This window comes from Nycticebus coucang, chromosome 10 (assembly GCF_027406575.1).
Source record: "Nycticebus coucang isolate mNycCou1 chromosome 10, mNycCou1.pri, whole genome shotgun sequence".
Taxonomy (NCBI): domain Eukaryota; kingdom Metazoa; phylum Chordata; class Mammalia; order Primates; family Lorisidae; genus Nycticebus; species Nycticebus coucang.
Genome location: NC_069789.1, coordinates 32,718,054 through 32,744,857, shown reverse-complemented (window position 1 = coordinate 32,744,857; position 26,804 = coordinate 32,718,054). Strand labels below are relative to the sequence as shown.

General features: G+C 48.8%; 2 protein-coding genes across 3 annotated transcripts in view; both read right to left on the bottom strand.

Annotated features, from left to right (window-relative positions):
- GALNT2 (polypeptide N-acetylgalactosaminyltransferase 2) overlaps positions 1 to 26,804 on the bottom strand; it is a 247,658-nt gene that overhangs the window by 218,731 nt on the left and 2,123 nt on the right. Inside the window, exon 2 of one of the 2 annotated variants that reach the window (XM_053605149.1) lies at positions 9,805 to 9,893. The exons of the other annotated variant lie outside the window; for it this stretch is intronic. The gene's annotated coding sequence lies outside the window, so the exon portion shown is untranslated. The remainder of the gene's footprint in view (positions 1 to 9,804; positions 9,894 to 26,804) is intronic. 2 annotated transcript variants of the gene reach the window in all.
- LOC128595936 (elongation factor 1-alpha 1) lies at positions 2,145 to 3,916 on the bottom strand. Its single transcript, XM_053605150.1, has one exon. The coding sequence runs from the start codon at positions 3,844 to 3,846 to the stop codon at positions 2,458 to 2,460; it is 1,389 nt and encodes a 462-aa protein (XP_053461125.1). The 5' UTR covers positions 3,847 to 3,916; the 3' UTR covers positions 2,145 to 2,457.

The window sequence follows — 26,804 nt, the reverse complement described above, 5'->3', positions numbered from 1 at the left end:
ACACAAAGGGCGCACACCGTGAGTCCACTGGAGGAGACAGAGGGACAGAAGTCAGACACAAAGGGCGCACACCGTGAGTCCACTGGAGGAGACAGAGGGACAGAGGTCAGACACAAAGGGCGCACACCGTGATTCCACTGGAGGAGACAGAGGGACAGAGTCAGGCACAAAGGGCGCACACCGTGAGTCCACTGGAGGAGACAAAGGGACAGAGTCAGACACAAAGGGCTCACACCGTTAGTCCACTGGAGGAGACCGAGGGACAGAGTCAGACACAAAGGGCGCACACCATGAGTCCACTGGAGGAGACAGAGGGACAGAGTCAGACACAAAGGGCGCACACCGTGAGTCCACTGGAGGAGACAGAGGGACAGAGTCAGACACAAAGGGCGCACACCGTGAGTCCACTGGAGGAGACAGAGGGACAGAGTCAGACACAAAGGGCGCACACCATGAGTCCACTCGAAGAGACAGAGAGACAGAAGTCAGACACAAAGGGCGCACACTGTGAGTCCACTCGAAGAGACGGAGAGACAGAAGTCAGACACAAAGGGCGCACACTGTGAGTCCACTCGAAGAGACGGAGAGACAGAAGTCAGACACAAAGGGCGCACACTGTGAGTCCACTCGAAGAGACGGAGAGACAGAAGTCAGACACAAAGGGCGCACACTGTGAGTCCACTCGAAGAGACGGAGAGACAGAATTAAGACACAAAGGGCGCACACTGTGAGTCCACTTGAAGAGACGGAGAGACAGAAGTCAGACACAAAGGGCGCACACTGTGAGTCCACTCGAAGAGACGGAGAGACAGAAGTCAGACACAAAGGGCGCACACTGTGAGTCCACTCAAAGAGACGGAGAGACAGAAGTCAGACACAAAGGGCGCACACTGTGAGTCCACTCGAAGAGACAGAGAGACAGAAGTCAGACACAATGGGCGCACACTGTGAGTCCACTCAAAGAGACGGAGAGACAGAATTCAGACACAAAGGGCGCACACTGTGAGACCACTCGAAGAGACGGAGACAGAAATCAGACACAAGGGCGCACACTGTGAGTCCACTCGAAGAGACAGAGGGACAGAAGTCAGACACAAAGGGCGCACACCGTGAGTCCACTGGAGGAGATACAAGTGGCCTGGTGGCCGCCAGGGGCTGGGTGAGGGAGTGGGGAGTTCTGGTTCACATGCATGTTTCAGAACTAGACAGAAGTTGCAGTTACACAAATACATTACATCACACCAAAATGTGCACTTCAGAATAGTTAATTTTATGTTATGTGAACTTCTTGTTAATAAAAATGAATTTTTTTAGGTAAGAGGAAGTAAGTCCTGTCACACACTACAACTGCCATAAATCTTGAAGACATCTTACTAAGTAAAAAAAAAGCCGATCACAAAGGGACAAACATTGTCCTAGAGAAATGCAATTCACAGAGACGAAGTAGGAAGGCAGATGTCATGGGGGCTAGCTGGGGTGCCGGGATGAGGGGTGAGTGCTTAATGGTACTGAGGGTCAGATCTATAAGATGAAAAATCTCCAAAGGGTTCCCAGCAACGTGAATATCCTTAACTCAATGAAACCATACACTTCAAAATGGTTAAGATGTGTACAACGCACCCAGTGGGAACCTGGCATCGCTGCGATGAGAAGCACAGAACTTGTGGGCTCCCTATGAACAAATTCCCTGTATGTGTAGAAAAAAATCATAAAACGTGTGTGGTGGGTGATCACCATGTAATTCTTTCACTTGTGCTATATATTTGAAAAATTGCCTTAAAAATAGAAAATTAAAAATGGCTAAGATGATAAACTTTAACCATAAATTTTTTTTTTTTTTTTAAGAGACAGAGTTTCACTTTATCGCCCTCAGTAGAGTGCTGTGGCATTACCGTTCACAACAACCTCCAACTCCTGGCTTAGGCAATTCTCTTGCCTCAGCCTCCCGAGTAACTGGGACTACAGGCGCTCGCCACAACGCCCGGCTAAAACAAATTTTTTTTTAAATAAAGCTAAAACCTATCTGGAGAAAAGGGTGACACACATATTATAGAAAAATAGAATCCAGTTTTGCTCAACTACTTAATACTCCAAAATTCTCCCCCAGTCATTTAATCCAGAGCCTTGTAAGGAAAGCTGTATTGTCTTTTTTTTTTTTTTTTTTTTTTTCTCATTAAACTTTGTTTTAATGGGTCTCAAAATTCTGTGACAGATTTTTGGTCATGTTGTTTCCATTAAAAAGTACTGATTTTAAAAACTAATAACTTAAAACTGCCACACAAAAAGAAACAAATGGTCCACAAAACATTTTCCTTTCCTTCTGAAGGTTTTACGATGCATTGTTATCATTAACCAGTCTTTTACTATTAAACTTAAATGGCCAATTGAAACAAACAGTTCTGAGACCGTTCTTCCACCACTGATTAAGACTGGGGTGGCAGGTATTAGAGATAATATTCATTTAGCCTTCTGAGCTTTCTGGGCAGACTTGGTGACCTTGCCAGCTCCAGCAGCCTTCTTGTCCACTGCTTTGATGACACCAACAGCAACTGTCTGTCTCATGTCACGAACAGCAAAACGACCCAGAGGAGGATAATCTGAGAAGCTCTCAACACACATGGGTTTGCCAGGAACCATATCGACGATGGCGGCGTCACCGGATTTCAGGAATTTAGGGCCATCTTCCAGCTTTTTACCAGAGCGGCGGTCAATCTTTTCCTTCAGCTCAGCAAACTTGCAGGCAATGTGAGCTGTGTGACAATCCAGTACAGGAGCGTAGCCAGCACTAATTTGGCCTGGATGATTCAGGATAATCACCTGAGCAGTGAAGCCAGCTGCTTCCATTGGTGGGTCATTTTTGCTATCACCAGCAACATTGCCACGACGAACATCTTTGACAGACACATTCTTGACATTGAAGCCCACGTTGTCTCCTGGAAGAGCTTCACTCAAAGCTTCATGGTGCATTTCAACAGACTTTACTTCAGTTGTAACATTAACTGGAGCAAAGGTGACCACCATGCCAGGTTTGAGAACACCAGTCTCCACTCGGCCCACAGGGACAGTACCAATACCACCAATTTTGTAGACATCCTGCAGAGGCAGACGCAAGGGCTTGTCAGTTGGACGAGTTGGTGGCAGAATGCAATCCAGAGCTTCAAGCAGCGTGGTTCCACTGGCATTGCCATCCTTCCGGGTGACTTTCCATCCCTTGAACCAAGGCATGTTTGCACTTGGCTCCAACATGTTGTCACCATTCCAACCAGAAATTGGCACGAATGCTACTGTGTCAGGGTTGTAGCCAATTTTCTTAATGTAAGTGCTGACTTCTTTAACGATTTCCTCGTATCTCTTCTGGCTGTAGGGCGGCTCAGTGGAATCCATCTTGTTAACGCCAACAATTAGTTGTTTCACACCCAGTGTGTAAGCCAGAAGGGCATGCTCACGGGTCTGCCCATTCTTTGAGATACCAGCTTCAAATTCACCAACACCAGCAGCAACTATCAGGACAGCACAGTCAGCCTGAGATGTGCCTGTAATCATGTTTTTGATAAAGTCTCTGTGTCCTGGGGCATCAATGATAGTAACATAGTATTTGCTGGTCTCAAATTTCCACAGGGAGATATCAATGGTGATACCACGCTCACGTTCAGCCTTCAGTTTATCCAAGACCCACGCGTACTTGAAGGAGCCCTTTCCCATCTCAGCAGCCTCTTTCTCGAATTTTTCAATGGTTCTCTTGTCAATGCCACCACATTTGTAGATCAGATGGCCAGTAGTGGTGGATTTGCCCGAATCTACGTGTCCAATGACAACGATGTTGATATGAGTCTTTTCCTTCCCCATTTTGGATAGTATGGGCGGTTTTCACAACACCTGTGTTCTGGCGGCAAACCCGTTGCGAAAAAAGCTGTATTGTCTTAAACTCTAATTTATCACTTAGTGTCTGCTGTTCATAGTTTTAACTATTTTCAGAGCTTCCAGAATAACCACTAAAGCAACACTCAGTAAAGCAATGGGTATTTATTATATGCCCATCAATATTTAACTCTAAATATAAAAACACAAAGGTCTTCCAAAACTCAAAGCCCTCGAAACAGGTTAAATGCATCCATGAGGAGTGGCCTTCAGTAGTTACTACCAAAAGATGAAGACTTCCAACAACGCCCTTCTAGCCGACTGTTCCCAAATCTGACTGCACAAGAATCATTCCCACAAGGGGTTGAACTGATCTGGGGTGGGTCCTTGGCAGCTTAAAAATCTCCTAGGAGTTCCTGGGTGCAGCCAGACCAATCGCCCCTAGTCTACCAAGTGGGCTGGAAGTGGGGGGGGGGGAAGGGAAAGAAGGGCAAGCAGCAAGGAAAACCAGTGAAGCTGAGGACGGGGTGACACAATCGTAGGCTCCCGCAGTCCCTGAAATTTAATTTTAATGCAGTGATTCAAGTGCAATTGACAAGCAGATTCCTTCACCCTGCACTTACTTCATTTAAGAAATTCAATAATTAGTTAGGTCATCAGATGAGGCAGCTCCTAAAATACAAAAACTAAGCATGCCTCAACAAGCCAGGCCCCTTCCCTGTGGGGACAGCCAGCACTGGTTTGAAAAAGCATTGTCAGACAATAGCTTGGTACCTGCCACAGGATGTCAGCTCCCAGCCAGGACCTTCCTTTCCACCTCTGCAGGCACCATCCCCAGGATGGGAGACATCTTCCTAGGTGAGCTACATCATCCACTGGGCTGGCAGAAGAAAACATGCCCATATCCCTTATTGAGGTTTTCTCTCCACCCAGCACTCTACTGTAAGCCCTGTGATAAACTCCATATCCCAGAAAAGGTCACGGAGACAGAAAGATGCTCGCCCTGGGGTACACATGTGAGTGGCAGGGGTGAGACCTGAAGCACTCGATGACTGCGAGGCTCAATGCTACCCACACCACCTTTCTACAGAACAATCTTAGCCGTCCCCAAAGCACAAACAGTACAGCAGGTGCACAGCTGAATAGAAAGTGCTGTGCCCTGAACACGTTTTATTAATAACACATTATTAATTGCTTCAGGAGAGCCAACCCAGGAGATTCAGGCTTCAACTTCTGCACTTCTGCAAAAGTGACATCCCGACCAAGGGCAAAACCAAGGAGGAAAACCAAGAATGGACAGGTAAACACACTCCCCTAATACACAGGAAGAACTGCAGCTGTGCAGGTTTCCTCCTCAGTAAGAACACCCCCAAAAAATGTCCAATGGAAAAAGCTCCGATCTCTAAAAGGTGGGCCAGTCACAATGCAGAAAACTCCTACAAGGGTTCCTCTTAGCACACTACCCCTCAATCCCCACACACCCCACCTCCCAGGCAGAAAGCCTGGGAGAGTGACAGGAGGTCCTCTGCACTTACTTCCTACAGGCAGAACCAACCACTTCTGAGCACTGTCTCCCTTCCTCCTCAAATCCTGGCTGAAAGGACTCCAGACAACCCTCCTCAGAGTTCGTATTATCCTGCACCTTCAAACTCAACAAATAATTGAGGATAAAATTTTCTCAGTTCCTCCTCCAGCATCCTAAGAACACCAAGTCCTAGACTAAAATCCTGTCATTTGTCCTCAACATCTCAGGAGACAGAAATCACGCTCCTGATGGGACCTGGCTTCTCCCTTAACTTGGCAGGTCAGCTTCAAAGACCCAGCGGTCAGCCTGAGCAGCTCACTTCTGTGAGCGTATCCAAGCACCTCAGGGGCACTGACGGAGGTGTGAGCATGCCGTGTGCCACCCTGAAGGCTCCAGTGTGGCCTTGGAGGTGTCCCCAATATCTCACAAAATACGTCTATCTCCATCCTATGTGTCAAATGTCCAGCATCCCCACCACCACCGTATGTACCAGAAGTCAGGGACATATCCACAAGTTTTGTAAGTGGTTAGCTAAGGGCACAGAATAGTACAAGGCTAGTCATGGGTGGCTCAAGCCTGTAATATCAGCACTTTGGGAGGCTAAAGCAGGAGGATCACTTAAGACCAGGAGTTTGAGACCAGACTAGACAACATAAGGAGACCCCGTCTCTCAAAAAAGTTTTTTTTAATTAGCTGGGCTTGGTGTCACCCACCTGTAGTTTCAACCACTCAGGAGGCTCAGACATAAGGATCACTTGAGCCCAGGGCTTCCAGGTAACAGTGAGCTATGAACACACCTCTGCGCTATCTCTAAAAATAACTACCACCACCACCACTAATCACAGGCGAGCTCCAAAAGCAGAAATGTAATGAATAAAAGAACCTCAGGTGCTAACAAATGCAATCAGTGTAACCTTATTCTTTGTACCCTCAAAGAATCCCAAACAATTTAAAAACAATTTTAAATAAAAAAAAATAATAAAGAACTTCAGGTGCCTAATCTGGATCTACCCTACAGAGGCAGATCACCCCAACCACTTCAACCTAGGTGATGGCTTCAACATTACCACCTAGATGCAGAATCATTTTATGATGAATTGTTAGAAAAAGGATTAATAATGAATAACTTTTCTAGAGAGAGGCAGAGGGAAGAGATTGTTCAGATACAATTTCTATTCTTTTTCTTTTTTTTTCTTTTCGACACAGACTCTCTCACTTTGTCACCCTCCATAGAGTGTTGTGACATCATAGCAACTTTAAAGTCTTGGGCTCAAGTTCCTCTTGCCTCAGCCTCCTGAATATAGCTGGGACTACAGATGCCTGCCACAATGCCCAGCTATTTTTCTTTTCGAGACAGGGGTCTTGCTCTTGCTCAGGCTGGTCTCGAACTCTTTAGCTTATGCAACCCACCCATTTCGGCCTCCCAGAGTGCTAGGATCACAGGCGTGAGCCACCATACTTGGCCAACAATCTATAATGCTGTTTCTCATTATCCCTGTGCCGTAGTTGTGGTCTCCCTCCACCCCTCAGAAGTGAGGCAGCACCTGACCTTGTAAGAATTTAAGAGCTTAACTTACATGCAGATGAAGGCTGTTCAGCTGCAACAGCAATGGAGCATTTCTGGACAAACAGGCAGATGCCCTTGTCCCCTAATTCCACGCTCACGTTACAACAAGGGAACAAGCCAGATTCACACCCAGAAATGATGCCACTCCCTATGTTGACTGGCAGCAAGGAGGCTACCAAAGCACAAACTTATGGGCTGTTACCGATCAGAAACGTAGCCTGCAGATCAGAGTGAAGGACAAAACTTGGCAAGTGCAGCTATCTCACCCAGCAGGAGAAAAACCAAGGGGATGGGGAGTAGGAGGGGGAACAGGGCTGGAAACAGCACAGTGCAGCTCCCCACATGGCGAACTCCACAAGCATGGCTCTGTGCCCACCTGTCTCAGGCTCATCTCTCTTGTCCACAAATATCTGCGTGCTAAGCCAAACACAGAGAGTACAAGTATAGATAAAATGAAATCTTAAATGCTCACCATCTCTGTGACCTCATGTCCCGTTCACTAGACTGCCGTCATCTTTTGGTTGCCCAAGGATACCAGGTTCATTCTGGCCCCAGGACTTTTGCGCAGACCTATCTTCATGGCTGGGTCCTAGTCACAGGTCTGCCGCACAGGTTTCCTCCTCAGTCCTTCCTGGGGATGACCTGCTCTCACAGAGCCCCACATAACACTATCCAATGTTGGCTTGGTTGCCCCCTACCCCACATCTTTTCCAGAAAGCACATTCCTGGGCCCATGTTTGCCTCACTCCCCACCACTTCCCTCTCTGGCAGGAAGGCAGAGGGCAGTGCACTGGCCCTTGAGACACTCACAGTCTAGCTAGACATAGGAGAGCAAACAGTCACACAGTCTCCAGACACGTCAGAGAGTCCTGAATATTCATAGCATGGTGTGGGAGGGAACCCTAGAAGTGCAGACCCTTCCCCACAGGCATGACCCCTACATCTGGGAGCGGAGGAGAAGAGCTGGGGTTATCTGGCTCCTCTCACTGACAGCAGGCCACTTCCTCCAACTCACATGCCTGTTAGAGCGCTGGGACAACTGGGCCTGCTCCAGCCCCTCCCAGGGGACCAGGGCTTGAATCCACAGGAAATCCACTGGATTTCCAGCACTTTCATACACATAGCTGGTCCTGATTAATCCAGATGCACCAAGTTTCAAATTTCTCCAAAGAAACGGAATGCCAACTGCTGACCCTCTCCTCCTATACTCCCTGGGTGAAGGAAAAGAGAAAACACCTTAAAGGGGGCTCTAAATTTTGAAACATTTAACAACATCTATAAACATTAAGGGGCTGCAAACCACCTCTAACAGTCATCTCTCAACCAGCTCCCCTGCTCCACCATCAGCGCCCTATTTCATCATCATGGATGCCCTGCTCCATCATCCCAGCTCCCCTACTCCGTCATCCCAGCTCCCTAACTTCATCATCCTGGATGCCCAGCTCCATCATCCCAGCTCCCCTGCCCCATCACCCAAGCTCCCCTGCCCCATCATCCCGGATGTCCTGCTCCATCACCCCAGCTCCCCTGCTCCATCACCCAAGCACCTCTGCCCCATCACCCAAGCTCCCCTGCCCCATCATCCCAGATGTCCTGCTCCATCACCCAAGCACCCCTGCTCCATCACCCAAGCACCCCTGCCCCATCATCCCAGCTCCCCTGCTCCATCATCCCAGCTCTCCTGCCCCATCATCCCAGCTCCCCTGCCCCATCACCCCAGTTCCCCTGCTCCATCACCCAAGCACCCCTGCCCCATCATCCCAGCTCCCCTGCTCCATCATCCCAGCTCTCCTGCCCCATCATCCCAGCTCCCCTGCCCCATCACCCCAGTTCCCCTGCTCCATCACCCAAGCACCCCTGCTCCATCACCCCAGATTCCCCTGCTCCATCACCCAAGCTCCCCTGCTCCATCATCCCAGCTCCCCTGCTCCATCATCCCAGCTCTCCTGCCCCATCATCCCAGTTCCCCTGCACCATCATCCCAGCTCCTGTGCCCCATCACCCTAGCTCCCCTGTTCCATCATCCCAGCTCTCCTGCACCATCATCCCAGCTCCCCTGCCCCATCATCTCAGCTCCCCTGCACCATCATCCCAGCTCATATGCCCCATCACCCCAGCTCCCCTGCTCCATTATCCCAGCTGCCCTCGTCCATCATACTGGGTCCCCTACTCTATCATCACAGCTGCCTAACTAGCACTTCAATGTACATTTCCCCTACCTACATACAACTTCCTGACTGTCAAGCTGGGGCAATGGCTAGGTTTCTAGGCCAATGTATGCAGGGCTCTGAGACTTCGCTTCCCTCTATGCTCTTTCTCTGGAACTTAAAAACAAAACACACAGAGACCATAGAAAAGGTACCTGGGCCAGACTCTCCTCCCACTCAGCATTAGGGTGGGGAGAAGTATGGAGGGGGGTACAAAGAGAGCCCATTATGGAGGGAATGAAGCAATAGGGGACCTCAGGCGGAGCAGGGGACAACTCCAGAAGCCCTGGGAGGACAGAATCTGCCTGAATGTGGAACTAGAAAGGCAAGGCAATTCTTGAAGCCAGACACCCATGAAATCACATCCCATTAGCTCCCTTGATCACATCCACTAATCCATTAGGCCTGCTTTGTTCCATGGTGCCTCTGGGAACTGTCGCTGCAGTCTGACCTTAAATTAAGTACCTTAAAAATGAAACCCAAACATGGCACTTGCCTTATTAAGTACCAAAAGCTTTACCTCAAAGAAACTGAGACCTCCCCAAACCCGAGGCAATTCCATATGGCCCAAAGGAGGGACCCAGATCAGACAGGAAGGAAAAGTCGTGGACCCTACACCTTAATTCACACTTGATGTCACCACTGACCTGTATGTCTGGTCCAAGCAAGCCCCCTTCTAGGCCAGAGAAGCCTGGTCAAGACCAGCTCCAGAAGTCTGCAGGAGAGGTGAGTGAGCCTGCATGCAAGAACACACAAAAGCAAGGCCTCATCAGACTCCCAGCCTTACCCCCACCAGCTCATTAATTTCCACCAACCCCCTATTACAGATGAAGCAAGGCAGGCCCATGTCCCACAGCCACTCAGCAGTAACAGCAGGATCGAAACCCAGACTTAACATGACAGCCCGGCTCCCAACCACTACACCATCCTTCCTCCTAACAGTCACCATAATCAAATGTCTGGATTCTCACACAGATTATCTTCCTTCAAGGGATCACACAGCACATCTGCTGCTCTGCAGTCCAGGTATAAACTGAGTCAGAGCTACCAGCAAAGCCACACAATATTAACCTGTCTTCTGCCTGCCCCTCATTTGCAGTTTCAAAAGCAAGCTGGGAAACAGAACTAATGAAACTCAATGAACATTTACTAACTAAGACCTTGTGGAAAAGTTTTCAAGTAACACCTTATATTCAGAAAGTAACAGCTCAAGATATTAAGGAAACCAATAGTCAATTAGAGTTTTTAAAAAATTAATTACATAGCCACAAGGGTTCAAAACCAAATCCCAGCATAATTTTTCAAAGACAAGTTACAAAAGATTAAGGGTTGAAACTAGGAAATAACCTCTTAGCCATCAAACACTGGATGGAGGAAGAGCTCTGACCTAAAGTTTCTTGCAGACCTTGGGTCCACTCAGCCCCAACACCAACTTGCTGGGGGACCCTTAACAGCTCCTTTACCCTTTCTGGACTCAGTTTTTCCACCTGAAAAAGGAGCACAGGGCCACAAGTATCCTTTAGTCCTCACATTTTTTCCAAGACAAGCCATCTGTCTGGGAACAATGGTCCCAGGAATGGTCCATGGAGACTGGAGATATTTTCCAGGGAAGTAGGTTTGTTCACTTCCAACACGGTAGAGAGGTCTGGCTCTGATCAGGACCCAAGAGCCTGCAACATGTAAGAGGGGCTACCTGTGGCCTGACAACACACTGATACGCCCCCCCCTAATCCCATGCTCTTAGGGATCACCTCCCCACCTTGAGTGTGATAATTAACATTAACAATGGCAGTTAACATTTGAAAGCACTTAACAATGGCAGTTAACATTTGAAAGCACTTACTGTGCATGCACCAGACACCATTCTAAGCATTTCACACATACACATAATAATATACCCATCATTCAATAATCCCATGGACAGATGGATGAGGAAACTGAGACAGAGAAAGGCTAAGTGACTCGCCTGCAGCCAGTGCTACTGGAGAGGCCACAGCTCTGCCACATCCACAGCAGAACCAAAAAGACACCTGCAGCCTACTGTCCACCAAGAGCTCCCTGAGAATCTCAAGGGCTCCTGCTGTCAAATCCCAAGGCTATGGTCAGAAATGGGAAAAATTGCTTTTCCAAAGCCCTCACTGTGGATTTATGGAGCTGACCCAGCAGCTACCTGGAAATCACACAGCCTCAGCGGGCCTGATGTCAGAACCTGCTCCCTGGGTCACAAGAACTCAGTGACTTCTGCAGGTGGCTCTGACCATGAACACCCTCCACCAAAGCCTCCTCCTCTCTGCAATAAACTACAATAAAGACTACAGTGCTGATGAGAGCTTTGCTTCTAAAAAACAATGGCACATTTGGTAATGATGCTAAGCGCTTTCCAATGCTGGAGTAAAAATAAATTAAAACTAATCAGATCATTCAAAAATATCCTTCTGAGGCCAGTACAGCGAAAATGACTCCATGTGCTCTCCGCTGCCAGTTAGGAAGTTAAATGCTTTAAAATAAAATCAATGTCTTGGGCACAAACACTACTGCAATTCTGACATACACCAAGGCAGATTCACTCCTAGGGACAGGGGAAAATTTACCTACCATATTTTGCTGTATATAATACATACATTTTTTGCCCAAATTCTTGAGGGAAAAATCGGGATGCACAATATACATGGGGTAGTACTATTTGTTACCAGTACTAATGTTACTTTACCTTGTACCTATATCTTATTTCGTAACCATTTGTTACATAAAATTTCTTCTACCAAAATATGTTAAAAAATAAATTTAAAATTCCTTTATAGTACAAAAAACAAGTACCTAAATATAAACAAATTTTTGAATTTAAAAAAAAATTTTTTTTCTTTTTGAGACAGAGTCTTACTATGTCACCCCTCTGGAGAGGGCTGTCGCATCACAGCTCACAGCAACCTCTAACTCTCTTGGGCTCAAGTGATTCTCTTGCCTCAGGCTCCCAAGTAGCTGGGACTACAGGTACCTGCCACAACACCCGGCTGTTTTGTTGTTGTTGTCATTGTTGTTTGGCAGGCCCTGGGCTGGGTTCGAACCCGCCAGCTCTGGTGTATGTGGCCGGTGCCCTAGCCGCTAAGCTACAGGCACTGAGCCAATTAAAACATTTTTTAAAAGATTTTTTTTTCCTGAAAGTTTGGGCCCAAAATGTGGGTATACGTTATACATGGGAACACATTATATGTGGCAAAATAAGGTATGTTTCTTTTCTTTCTAAAACAAAAGACACCGACTCATCTTTGCAGGCAAACACTCAGTGATCTACGTTATTTCTGCACTGGAGTGTGGCCTCCCAAGACACCAAAGTGCAGGTGCAGGCCAAGCCTGAGCAGCCCTCTGCACAGGGACATTCCACAGACCCGCATCTGCCTCCATGAACCTCATCACAAGGCCTGTGCTGCCACAGCTATGTCCCTTTCATAAATGCCCAGCCTTGGACCTAGAGCTGAGCTCACCCAGGACTTGAGACTATTCTCCCCCGGTGGCTCCCTGCTCCTCGGCCATCCACATCAGCAGCTTCAGTAAAGGCTAAGGAGATGCTCTCCAAACCCAGCACAGCCTGAAGCTGCAGCTCTATGTCAGCAGGAGGGAAGTTGCTATTAGTAGCTTGACCAGGACAGCCAGGTCTTTCTACAAAGCCGTATTTAGGCAGTTGGAGTAACATTAAAATTCCAGCCCCTACTGTGCTACTGTGCAACCTGTGGGGCAAGCCAGCAATCTCGTGGTCCAGCAGAAACTCATGTGCGAATGCAGAAAGAAAACCCACTCCCAGCGTTCTTCCAGGCATGTCAAAAAGCAAGGTAAGTGAGCAATGGCTCTAAAGCGTTTCAGACATCTCCTTGGAAAGGCTGGTGTAAAATCTATAGTACCAAGAAATATACCTTACCAGAAACTATACAGTATCACATTTTGCCAAAATCTCTCATTTATAAATACAATGTAAAAATGAGGCTTTAGCAATAATATCCTGTTGGGGAAACAAAGATAATTATTAGAGGTCTCCCATCCAGCTTCCCAAATCATCCACAGTCCCTAACAGACAGCATATGATAGCAAACAAAACTGCCTAGGATGAGTAAAAAGTCTGGCAGAAAGACCGCTTGGCAAATGAGAAGGGTGTAGTCAAAATAATAAAACATCTTTAGGTAACTCTGGAAGGGAAAAGGGTCTCTAAGTCATAGACTGCATTGGTAGAAGTGATCTCACAGATCACCTAATTTACACTCTACCCCTGAAGAGTTCACCAGAATCAGCATCTGTCAGAGAATTTAGATAATCCTTACAGAAGAACATTCCCCTGGTGATAAAGGTGATCAGTCAGGATCCTATGTGACCTCCAAAGTGTCCTAAGAAAATAAGTATTGTGGAACATGCCTAAACTACAGAAGAGGTAGGAGGCAGATGTGTCTTTGGACTGGCCCAAGTGGCTTTTCTAAAAAAAAAAAAAAAATGCTAGTTTTCACCTGGCTCATTAACTTTCAAAAGTACTTAAAACTAAAATAGCATAATGAACTACACAAACACATCAGTCAACCTCCACAACACATTTGGCCAATCTTGTTCTCCTATAATTTTCCCCCAGGCAAGATATCATTGTATCCATAAATACTTTAGTTTGTAGCTCCAAAAGATAGGAACCTTTTTAAAAAACATAACCCCAGTACCATTATCACCATTAATAACATAAGAATGCCTTAATTTCATCTATTATCCCATCCTTGTTTAACTTATCCTTAATTTTAAAAAAGAAAATCTTTCTCTTTCAACAAATGTTGGTTTATTCTGTGGTTTTAAGATCCTCGAAGGAAAGCAGTGTCCCTCCACAGATTCCAGCACTCGACATGGCTGGAAAATGCTCATAAATTGCTCATCTCTCAAAAATAAAAGCCAAAAGTACTTCTGTTTATATGGATTCCAGGAACTGAACGTGAACAGATGTAGATGTACACATTCAAAAGAAGGCTGCTGGTTTCCTTTATTAGAAACAGAGAGCCTAAAGCTCAGTTCTCAAGAAGGTAAATGTAGCCATCCCTCCATGCCCTTTAGGAACTGGTTCCAGGAAACCCCAAAGATATCAAAATTGAGGGATGCTCAGGTGCCTCCTGTAAAATGATGTAATGTTTGCATGCAACCAGCACATCCTCCTATATACTTTAAATCATCTCTAAATTACAGTGTAACTGCTACGTAAACAGTTGTTAGACCATATTGATGTTTATATTTTATATTACTTTTTAATGTTGTAGCTTTATATTTTATTGTTTTTGTCTGAATATTTTCAATCAATGGGTGTATAGAATCCACAGAGGCAGAGCCAGTGATGGGGAGGCCAACTGTATCTGACACATGAGAAAAGACAGGCTAGAATCAGGTAAGGCTAAGATGCCTTCTTCCCCCTCCACAGTTTAACACAGTAAGTTGAAGTGCATCTCACAATCCATAACCCCTCACGATGCTGTGAGCCAGGCGATGTTGTGTCACACTATTACCAGCCCACGCTCCAGCAATGAGATCTGCAGGATGTATGTCAATGGCTTAGGAGAAAATCCCAGAAATCCAATGAAGAACTCTTAAACCCTAGAAACCGAATCATGGTGGGAACCGAATGGATGGTGAATTGGAGAGTTAGGCAAAATCCCCAGCAGAGTCAACGGGTAGCTAAATCTACATAATTGCCAAACTGTTGTAAGAGTCCGGAACCCACAGCTCTTAGTGTTTTTATTAATTTTTTGTTTCTTGTATTTCTTCTTTTAAAGAAATGCTACATCCCCAACACTCTTGGGGCCACAGGGGAAGACTGAAGAAAGCAGGCACTTACACTCAAAAAGTGACTCCAAGTGCTTATACTCTGAAGCCAAGTTTTAGGAATACCTGACCCAATGAGTTTCACTTACTTCTCCTTTGCATCCATGCGCGTGACTGATACACGGAGAAATCAATGTCTAAGTCTGGAAGAGCTCTCTCAGTAAGTAGAAAGTAAGGACGTTAACCAGTAAGAACCCATTGTCTAACAGTTCAATGGACAGTGATTCTTTCTTTCCTAGTGATCCATAAGATAATGGCATGTTTGACATATAACGGCCTTTTTAGTGTTGATCAAGAAGGTACGTTCCAGACACAAGGCACCATCAGTGATGATGGAGAGTGAGGCGAGAAGATAAAGAACCAGAAGAGCTTTCTGGCTCAGCAGATGGGGCAGGGAAAAGGTGGGAGGGGGGAAGGGGGTAGAGAAGACCTTTTGAAGGTCACAGAGCCAAGATCTAGATCAAGATCGAGGTCAGTGGGCAGGTCCCATAGGCAAGAAGGATGAGGATGATGAGCCTTCGAGGTGCGCCATTATGGGCCAACCACCTCACCATCCAGGGCAGCCCTATAACTCGCCTACATGAGAGCCATCTGCACTCACCCAACCCTGATGACATGCAGCTCGATTTATGGGCAGCTCCAAAACACAGGCCTTTAATTTGCACCAGCTCCTCAAGCTCTCCTAGGGGCAACTTAGCTGGAAAGGAAAGACCCTTCATTTGAAGTGGGGCATTTTTCTAAGGCAGCACCCTATCAGGAAGAATTTGCTCCCTGGACTCACCTTTGAAGGGGAGAAACCATGAAAGCCTCTCTTGAGTTTGAAGGCCTCTACAACCACCTGCTCTCTGCCCCATGTAAATGCTCCAGATGTTTTATCCAGAAATATATTTGAGTCATGGTACCGAACCCCATAAAACACATAACGGCCCCTCATAAATGCCAGTGGCCTCTGAGAAGCAGCTGATGTGCTCACATGAGAACCAACAGGGCTAGAGATTCCCATGCCCCCCCCCCACGATGGCTGTGGGCAGTGCATCCCATCTCCATTTTAGTTTCCCACGCCCTCCCCGCCACGATGGCTGTGGGCAGTGCCATCCCATCTCCATTTTAGTTTCCCACGCCCCCCCCGCCACGATGGCTGTGGGCAGTGCCATCCCATCTCCATTCTAGTTTCCCACGCCCCCCCCGCCACGATGGCTGTGGGCAGTGCCATCCCATCTCCATTTTAGTTTCCCACGCCCCCCCCGCCACGATGGCTGTGGGCAGTGCCATCCCATCTCCATTTTAGTTTCCCACGCCCTCCCCCCATAGTGGCTGTGGGCAGTGCCATCCCATCTCCATTTTAGTTTCCCACGTGCCCCCACCCACAGTGGCTGTGGGCAGTGCCATCCCATCTCCATTTTAGTTTCCCACGTCCCCCCACCCACAGTGGCTGTGGGCAATGCCATCCCATCTCCATTTTAGTTTCCCACGTCCCCCCACCCATAGTGGCTGTGGGCAGTGCCATCCCATCTCCATTTTAGTTTCCCACGTGCCCCCACCCACAGTGGCTGTGGGCAGTGCCATCCCATCTCCATTTTAGTTTCCCACGTCCCCCCACCCACAGTGGCTGTGGGCAATGCCATCCCATCTCCATTTTAGTTTCCCACGTCCCCCCACCCATAGTGGCTGTGGGCAGTGCCATCCCATCTCCATTTTAGTTTCCCACGTCCCCCCACCCATAGTGGCTGTGGGCAGTGCCATCCCATCTCCATTTTAGTTTCCCACGCCCTCCCCCCACAGTGGCTGTGGGCGGTGCCATCCCATCTCCATTTTAGTTTCCCACGTCCCCCCACCCACAATGGCTGTGGGCAGTGCCATCCCATCTCCATTTTAGTTTCCCACGTCCCCCCCCTCCACAGTGGCTGTGGGCAGTGCCATCCCATCTCCATTTTAGTTTACCACGTCCCCCCCTCCACAGTGGCTGTGGGCAGTGCCATCCCATCTCCATTTTAGTTTCCCACGTCCCCCCCCTCCACAGTGGCTGTGGGCAGTGCCATCCCATCTCCATTTTAGTTTCCCACGTCCCCCCACCCACAATGGCTGTGGGCAGTGCCATCCCATCTCCATTTTAGTTTCCCACGTCCCCCCACCCATAGTGGCTGTGGGCAGTGCCATCCCATCTGCATTTTAGTTTCCCACGCCCTCCACCCACAGTGGCTGTGGGCGGTGCCATCCCATCTCCATTTTAGTTTCCCACGTCCCCCCACCCACAATGGCTGTTGGCAGTGCCATCCCATCTCCATTTTAGTTTCCCACGTCCCCCCACCCACAATGGCTGTGGGCAGGGTCATCCCATCTCCATTTTAGTTTACCACGTCCCCCCCTCCACAGTGGCTGTGGGCAGTGCCATCCCATCTCCATTTTAGTTTCCCACGTCCCCCCACCCACAATGGCTGTGGGCAGTGCCATCCCATCTCCATTTTAGTTTCCCACGTCCCCCCTTCCACAGTGGCTGTGGGCAGTGCCATCCCATCTCCATTTTAGTTTCCCACGTCCCCCCACCCACAATGGCTGTGGGCAGTGCCATCCCATCTCCATTTTAGTTTCCCACGTCCCCCCACCCACAATGGCTGTGGGCAGGGTCATCCCATCTCCATTTTAGTTTACCACGTCCCCCCCTCCACAGTGGCTGTGGGCAGTGCCATCCCATCTCCATATTAGTTTCCCACGTCCCCCCCTCCACAGTGGCTGTGGGCAGTGCCATCCCATCTCCATTTTAGTTTCCCACGTACCCCCACCCACTCTGGCTGTGGGCAGTGCCATCCCATCTCCATTTTAGTTTCCGACGCCCTCCCTCCATAGTGGCTGTGGGCAGTGCCATCCCATCTCCATTTTAGTTTCCGACGCCCTCCCCCCATAGTGGCTGTGGGCAGTGCCATCCCATCTCCATTTTAGTTTCCCATGTACCCCCACCCACAGTGGCTGTGGGCAGTGCCATCCCATCTCCATTTTAGTTTCCGACGCCCTCCCCCAATAGTGGCTGTGGGCAGTGCCATCCCATCTCCATTTTAGTTTCCCACGTACCCCCACCCACAATGGCTGTGGGCAGTGCCATCCCATCTCCATTTTAGTTTCCGATGCCCTCCCTCCATAGTGGCTGTGGGCAATGCCATCCCATCTCCATTTTAGTTTCCCACGCCCCCCCCCACAGTGGCTGTGGGCAATGCCAACCCATCTCCATTTTAGTTTCCCACGTCCCCCCACCCACAGTGGCTGTGGGCAGTGCCATCCCATCTCCATTTTAGTTTCCCACGTCCCCCCACCCACAATGGCTGTGGGCAGTGCCATCCCATCTCCATTTTAGTTTCCCACGTCCACCCACCCACAATGGCTGTGGGCAGTGCCATCCAATCTCCATTTTAGTTTCCCACGTCCCCCCACCCACAATGGCTGTGGGCAGGGTCATCCCATCTCCATTTTAGTTTCCCACGTCCCCCCCTCCACAGTGGCTGTGGGCAGTGCCATCCCATCTCCATTTTAGTTTCCGACGCCCTCCCCCCATAGTGGCTGTGGGCAGTGCCATCCCATCTCCATTTTAGTTTCCCACGCCCTCCCACCCACAGTGGCTGTGGGCAATGCCATCCCATCTCCATTTTAGTTTCCCACGTCCCCCCCTCCACAGTGGCTGTGGGCAGTGCCATCCCATCTCTATTTTAGTTTCCCACGCCCCCCCCCATAGTGGCTGTGGGCAGTGCCATCCCATCTCCATTTTAGTTTCCGACGCCCTCCCCCCATAGTGGCTGTGGGCAGTGCCATCCCATCTCCATTTTAGTTTCCCACGCCCTCCCACCCACAGTGGCTGTGGGCAGTGCCATCCCATCTCCATTTTAGTTTCCCACGTACCCCCACCCACAGTGGCTGTGGGCAGTGCCATCCCATCTCCATTTTAGTTTCTCACGTACCCCCCCTCCACAGTGGCTGTGGGCAGTGCCATCCCATCTCCATTTTAGTTTCCGACGCCCTTCCCCCATAGTGGCTGTGGGCAGTGCCATCCCATCTCCATTTTAGTTTCCCACGTCCCCCCCTCCACAGTGGCTGTTGGCAGTGCCATCCCATCTCCATTTTAGTTTCCCACGCCCCCCCCCACAGTGGCTGTGGGCAGTGCCATCCCATCTCCATTTTAGTTTCCCACGTCCCCCCCTCCACAGTGGCTGTTGGCGGTGCCATCCCATCTCCATTTTAGTTTCCCACGCCCCCCCCCAACAGTGGCTGTGGGCAGTGCCATCCCATCTCCATTTTAGTTTCCCACGCCCCCCCCCCACAGTGGCTGTGGGCAGTGCCATCCCATCTCCATTTTAGTTTCCCACGTCCCCCCCTCCACAGTGGCTGTTGGCGGTGCCATCCCATCTCCATTTTAGTTTCCCACGTACCCCCCTCCACAGTGGCTGTGGGCAGTGCCATCCCATCTCCATTTTAGTTTCCCACGTACCCCCCTCCACAATGGCTGTGGGCAGTGCATCCCATCTCTTTTCTTTCCGCAAATACTGCTGACGGCAAGGCCTCCCCAGCCCCTGCAGGCCGAGAATACCCTCCCTCTTAAAGCCCAGGTACCAGGCAGGCTCTGAGTCTCCCTCCAAAGCCAGTCAACAGCCCACTGCCGGCACCACCCATAGCAGCTCTCAAAGGTCACAGCTCTGTGCAGACCCTACACTGTGACAGTGCTCAGGGCTGGGAGGGAAGGATTTGGAAAGCACTCCAGGAAGGCATGATGTTCTCTATCATGCCTCACAGTGAAGGCTTCCCCAATCCACCCTGCCAGGAGTCAGCTCAGGATCAAGAAATGTCATTTGTGCATCAAGCATATTCTACAAGGCCGCTCAGCAAAAGAGGTGGCACCTCAAGCAGTGGCAGGCTCATGGTGAGGGAGGGGGCGGAAGGATACACACAACACTTCACCAAGATGTACGTACTCGCCATCAAGGGGACTGTGCTGGACAAGAACAGATGACCTCAGATGTCCACCATTAGAAGACCAAAGGCAACAACCCTCAGGAGAGAAGAGTGGCTTGTTTATTTACCAAAAGAAACCAAAGGGGCTAACTCAGCTGCACTCAGGAGCTTTTTCTGAAGCAAAGTAAACCTATATGATCACCTCTTTCTTTTCTTTCCTTCTTTCCTTCCTTCCTTTTTCTTTCTTTACGTATTTATTTGTGTTTATTTATTCATTGAGACAGTCTCACTTTGTCACCCTTGGTAGAGAGTCTCAGCATCACAGTTCACAGCAACCTCCAACTCTTGGGCTCAAATGATCCCCTTGCCTCAGCCTCCCAAGTAGCTGGGACTACGGGTACCTGCCACACAATGCCCAGCTTCTATTTTTAGAGAAGGGGTCTCGCTTTGCTCAGGCTGGCTTCAAACTTTTGAGTTCAAGCAATCCACCTGCCTCGGCCTCCCACAGTGCTGGGATTCTAGGCATGAGCCACTTTAATGCTGCAGCCCATTCCTGCCCCACTCCCAATCCCCACACACTGTTCATCCCACAGCACTTTACATCTTTTTTCCACAGCACATAACTGGCTTCATAATGCTTCCTGTCCAGCTCTCCACAGTCCTCATGAGGACAAGGATTTGTGTCTGTCCATTCACTGGTGTACCTTCAGACACCCAAGCAGTGCCTGGACAGGTAAACTAAAGGTGGCATTCCTGGCACCTCAAAACTTAGGCTAATCCTTAAGATCAATCACCCATGGCCAAAGGTCAGGGAATCTTCACACTGTTAAGGGAACAAGGTCTAGGTCCACTCTGAGGACACAGGTGATCACTGGCGAACACATACTGATGCACTCACTAGAACTCCTCAGGAGTCCTCACAGGCCCAACCTTGTCCCTGGAGGTGTGGGTGTGTAAACCCCAAGACATCTCTCCTCCTGGAGAAAGCTCACACAGCAGGTGCTCAAGAAATACTTATGGAAAGAATGAATGAGAAGGATCAGAGCCTGTCTTCACTTCTGCCCCCGTCACGGACAGCTGAGGCCAGTTGTCTTCTGGACAGGCTGAGGCCTGGAAGTTTAAGGACGTAAATTTGATGGAGCCAAAGACAAAAATGAAGAAGAGATTAAACCAGACCAACTCTCCTATCAAAGCATTCCTGTGATGGCACCTGCCCCACAGTGCCTTCTAGGGACATTATACCATGGTACAGCATGACCAGGGTACCGTCAAAGCAAGGAAAGGCATGGGAGGCCAGGGTGCGAGAAAAAGTCATGTCCCACATCCCCAATTGGCAGAAACCCTCAGCCCGGGGCTGTAGACCATCTCCCACTGCCTTCAGAGGACCACAAAGATTTAACCCAGGAGGCAACCCCACATCTGCCTCCGCCAGCTCAGTGATCTCAGGACAGTCACTTAACCTGTCTGTGCTTGTTTCTTTATTAATAAAATAGGAAAAATAAAAGGGCTGCTAGGGTGGCGCCTGTGGCTTAAAGGAGTAGGGGGCCGGCCCCATATCCCAGAGGTGGCGGGTTCAAACCCAGCCCCAGCCAAAAACTGCAAAAAAAAGGGGGGGGGTGTGGGCTGCTACAAGGAGTAAAACAGGTCTGTGCTTGGCCTGCAGCGGGTGCTATGAAAGTGTTTGTTAAATTAAAAAAATAAAATAAAACTCCCATAGCCCTCCTCAAAGGCACAGGGAAAAGAAATGAAATCAAAGTGAACAGTGACCACGGCAGTGGTTCTTCACAGAAGGGGATGCTGCGACCCCCTGACCCTGACCTGGCAATGTCTACAGACATCTGCAGTGTTAAGAGCGGGTGGGGCTTGGTAAGGGGTGGGAAGAGGCCAGAGAAGGTGGCAACACCCACGATACAGAGGGCAGCACCACATCTAGAATCTTCCAGCCCACAATGCCTCCAGGGCCACAACTGAGAGACCCTGAGTAAGAGAAACAAGTGCCCCCAGTGTCACACTGAGAGTCCCTGAGTGAGACCAACCAGTGCCCCCAGTGTCACACTGAGAGTCCCTGAGTGAGAGAAACCAGTGCCCCCAGTGCCACACTGAGAATCCCTGAGTGAGAGCAAACAGTGCCTCCAGTGCCACACTGACAGTCCCTGAGTGAGACCAACCAGTGCCCCCAGTGCCACACTGAGAGTCCCTGAGTGACAGCAACCAGTGCCCCCAATGCCACACTGAGAGTCCCTGAGTGAGAGAAACCAGTGCCCCCAGTGTCACACTGAGAGTCCCTGAGTGACAGCAACCAGTGCCCCCAGTGCCACACTGAGATTATCTGAGAGCAACCAGTGCCCCCAGTGTCATACTGAGAGTCCCTGAGTGAGACCAACCAGTGCCCCCAAGTGTCACACTGAGAGTCCCTAAGAGCAACCAGTGCCCCCAGTGCCACACTGAGAGTCCCTGAGTGAGACCAACCAGTGCCCCAGTTCCTCTGTCTCTGCCAAAAAACATGTCCTGATTTGGGCGCTGAAATTCAGTGGCTCTACCCCCACCCTACCTAGCCACCCCTCCTCCCTAGAAGTTAGGGACATGAAGCAGCTGGCCATGGTAGGCCCGGTGGCAGCTAGAGTGGCCTGGAAGGACTTTCTACTCATGGGGAGCTCCAAGGCAGCAGGGAAGAAGGGACAGTTCCTTAGGACAGGCAGCCAGCAAAGGCGGGCTGAGCCGTGAGTGATTAGCCCATTTCCCAGCCCCCAGCCAGTCACCCCTCCATAGCTTTTTCACGACAGCTGGCCTCTTTAAGACACACACACCTGGGCGGCGCCTGTGGCTCAAGGAGTAGGGTGCCGGTCCCATATGCCGGAGGTGGCGGGTTCAAACCCAGCCCCGGCCAAAAAACCAAAAAAAAAAAGACACACACACCAAAGTCTGGGCAACTGTTTTAAATATAAGCTCATAAGCGAGACTTCATGTGACAGTTTCTGTTTTCTCAAACCCAGCCCTGACAGGTCCCTGTCATCCCAGCGTTGGCACTCTGAGAAACCCCTCTGCACAAGATGAGTCTGCGCCTAGCTGAGTGTGTCACACCCTGTTCTGTGACGGCCACCTGCTTAGGGACAGAGCACTGAAACAGGAGAGGGGCCTCCACCAGGGAAGATGAGTTAGCGTCTGCTACCTGTTTTGTTTTGCTTCCTAGAAATGGGCACATGCTCTACAAAGCAGAAAGGTGGAGGTGGCTTTCCAACTAGACAGGTAAAAAAAGGTAGCATTCTGGCACCTCCATACCTGAGGTTAATCTTTAAAATTAAGCACAAGGCCAAAGAACAGGGAACTATCACACTATTAAGAGAGCAAGGTCAAGTTCTGCTCTAAGGACACAGATGATGATCACTGGCAAGCATATGCCCATGCACTCAACATCACTCTTCAGGGAGGCCCACTCAACCCAGGGCATCAAGGGCACGGGCTGTAAGGTCAAAGCTCCCTCCTCCTGAAGCAACCTCCCTGCCAAGGCAGTCTGGAGGCCGGGACCCCGGCTACAACAGTGAAAGGAGGATTCCAAACAACAACACAGAATCAAAGACCTTCTCAGGGGATGGGGACCTTTCAGATCATGGAAATGAGGCCTCCTTTGATCCAAGTGCTATATTTGCGGTGTTGACAATCAGCACGGTTAACTAGTACTGTGACATGGGCACAGACGTGGATGCAAGAGGCCCCAACGTGGCAGGACTCAACCCTTTAAGTGCTGAACATGGGAAAGGGATCTTAAGGGAGAACAAAGGTGATTAGGGTGAGGGCCCTCAGGGGTCTCAAGATTGCAGCATATTTAACAAACAGCATGGAAAAATGTCACTACTAAATCTGCGTGGCACAGCTGTTGGGGTATGTTCCCATCTGCATATCTGTTTAGCCTGTACATCTCAACATCACCAGAACAGGCTTCACAAGGAAAAAAGTAGAAAAACCAAGAGAGAGCGAGCCTGGCAAGTTTGTCTGTTTTCTCAACACTCGAATTCTGCTGGGCCCACAGAGAGACTTCACAGGTTCTTCCCAGGAATACCCTGCCTCCCTTCCTTGGTCTCAGCCAGAACCTCACATTAACTCACGCTTACACCTGTACCTCTTCCCCAGGGCAGCCTCACTCCCACCCCACCCATCCACTAAGCCCACTGCCTCTGGATTTGCTGATACAAGTTAGGCAGGATGGCTGCCTTGCCCACTTTGCCCCTGAAATTTGCCTCTTCCCAAACTGACCTCTCTCTCCCCAAAGATCTGAGAAACAGAAGTACCAATGAGAATATATATGTCTTCCCTCAGCCCTGAACTCATTTTTCTGATCACCTCTCACACATCTCTTCCTCTGATCCAAATGGAGGCCCTCCCAGGACCAGGTGGAGTGAGGGTGACCTACCCCAGCCCAAAGTCTGAAAGAGCCTGGGCAAGCAGCCCCCACTCAGTGCTGGGCAGAAGAGCTTCTGTTTCACTCTTTGCTAGAAGGTCTAGGGAAGAACTTATTACTTTTGTAACAATCACAATCTGTTTCCATTAAGTTTGAGCAACAGTCACAATCTGTTTCCATTAAGTTTGAGCAATCGGAGGCAGACACAACATAACTCCAGAAAAGGGAAACTATTTTCTTTAAGATAAAAGTTTATATTACAGTAGCACTTGTCAGATTCTCTGGTTGCAGTGTTTTCCTCTGCTACTGTCCTCCCTATCTCAACTTCAAACTCTCATTTCAAATGGACTTTCTTTAAATTCCAAACAGACTGAGGCAAGGCATATGGATTCCCCTTTCACACCCACCACAGATAAGCTCCAATGTGCAGATGCCCATGACATTGTGTGGCAACCTCACACTGAAAACCAAACCATGCACACCCTCAGTGATTAAAGACACCCCCTATCTCACAACAGGAGCAAGGCTGCATAGAGTGGGAGCCCAGAGCCCATCTCCCCACCACAGGAAACCCCCACTCAGGGATACGTTCATCAGCAACACTTCAATTACTCAACTGGCAGTGCAAACTGCACCCCCACCTGCCTTCTTACTGACTGCCCACTAATGGGGCCTCCAATACCCCCACTGGCATGGTATCCAGATGACTTTCCAAAAAGTCCAACTTAATCGCATTAACGTTCACAGCACAAACTCCAAACAAACCAATCTCAAAAGTGTGGATGAGGGATAGAAAAGAAAAAAGAAACTTTCTAGAGCACCAGTTCTGGAAACAACTTTCTGGAAATTGAGAAGAAAGAAGATTCCTACTTCACTAAATTTTCAAAGGGACATTTAGGTTCCCCCCCACATACACACTAGTTTTTTAATATCCACTATTTATAACCACCTATTAGTATTTAATTCTCCCCAAAATGCCACAGGTAGGAATGATTATCCCTCCTATAATGATGAGCAAACTGAGAGGCAGAGAAGTTCCGTAAATCAGTAAATGTCACTAAGCAGAAAAAAGTAGAAAGACTTCTTGTTTTAGTGCCAAGAAGTGGATTTGGACCATCTGCCTTCCCTTGGATGTGTACTACCTGCTCAAAACACTACTGGTTCCCTATGATCAACCAAATTAAGGAAGAGTAAATCAGCTTAGCATTTGAAGCCCTCTACAATTTAGTTACAAATTCCTCCTAATGTACAGCCTGATGTTTCCCTACATGAGTACCATGTCCCAGCTGCATGTGGTCCTTCACCATTCCAAGAAGCAACCTGACCCTCCTGTGCCAATGCTTCCCACAAGATCCTACCCAAAGTCCTCCACCCTTGGACTCCCAGGTAAGGGCTGCAGTACCTGTGCCAGCTCATGGAAGAAGGGTGATGCTACAATGGAAACTGAACAAGTCACTGGGCCCTGGGCCACGTTCCTCCATTTTCCCTCACCTCTGTGCATTAGGGAGCACAGGCAGAAAGGTCTTGGTTCCACACTCTTGCAACAGAGACCATTCCTCACATACCGGAAAAGCCTTCCCTTCCCATCCTTCACTTCACACTTCACCCAGAGGCAGCTTCATTTCCACAGAAATCCCTTCCTCTTTACTGAGGCTCCATCCACTGCCAACATACCAGGGTCCAAGGGAGACTTAACATGATTAAAATTTTAAAGCATTTAAGATGCTCAAAGAAAAGGCATCCTTGAAGTGTAAATCATCAATTTGGGGGGGAAGAGCAAAATATGGGGGAGGGGAGTTATCCACAGAAATGTAAATGAAATGTAATTTTAAATGACATTATGCATAAATAGCTTTAACACACATATCCTGAACCTCAGTACTGAATTGAGTGGCAAGGCCTAGAGTTGGTTTTCAGCACTCACTCCTGCTTAGTTTAGTAAATCTGCAATCGGAAGTAAGCTGGCTTTCTGGGTTTTGCCAAATGGAGAACAGTTCTGTGATGAGTTATTCAACAGGCAGGGCACACAGTGAGAAGCCGGGTTGGGCTGCTGAAACAGCAGAAATCCTGGTTGGACTCCCCTCAGATAATCCCCAAAGCTTAATACTGCAGCCTGGTACTCTGTGAAAAAAAACATCAGGACGTGGAGAAATTGGCTAAATATGGAATGAGAGACCTGACTTGAATAGCATAAAAGAAAAGAAATATAAACCCATTTACCTCTGGGGTAAAAACTCCATAGCTAGTATTTAAATTCCACTTTCCCATGCTTGGCACACTGTTTTTCATGACCGTACTTTAAAGGCTAAACAAGACAGCCACAAATTTTATTTTATCATGAGGATGAACTAAATCTGGAGAGGCTTCTAATGTCTAAATCCCCTGAAACAATTCAAGAGGGCAGAAACATACAGTTTTCCTACGGATCAGAAGCTGCCTTAGGTTGTCCTCTTACATCAGCATCTGCCGCACTAAGTTAATAAGTCC

Excerpts from the sequence above, each read along its gene's own strand:
- LOC128595936 (XM_053605150.1), bottom strand. The coding sequence starts at position 3,846 with ATGGGGAAGGAAAAGACTCATATCAACATCGTTGTCATTGGACACGTA.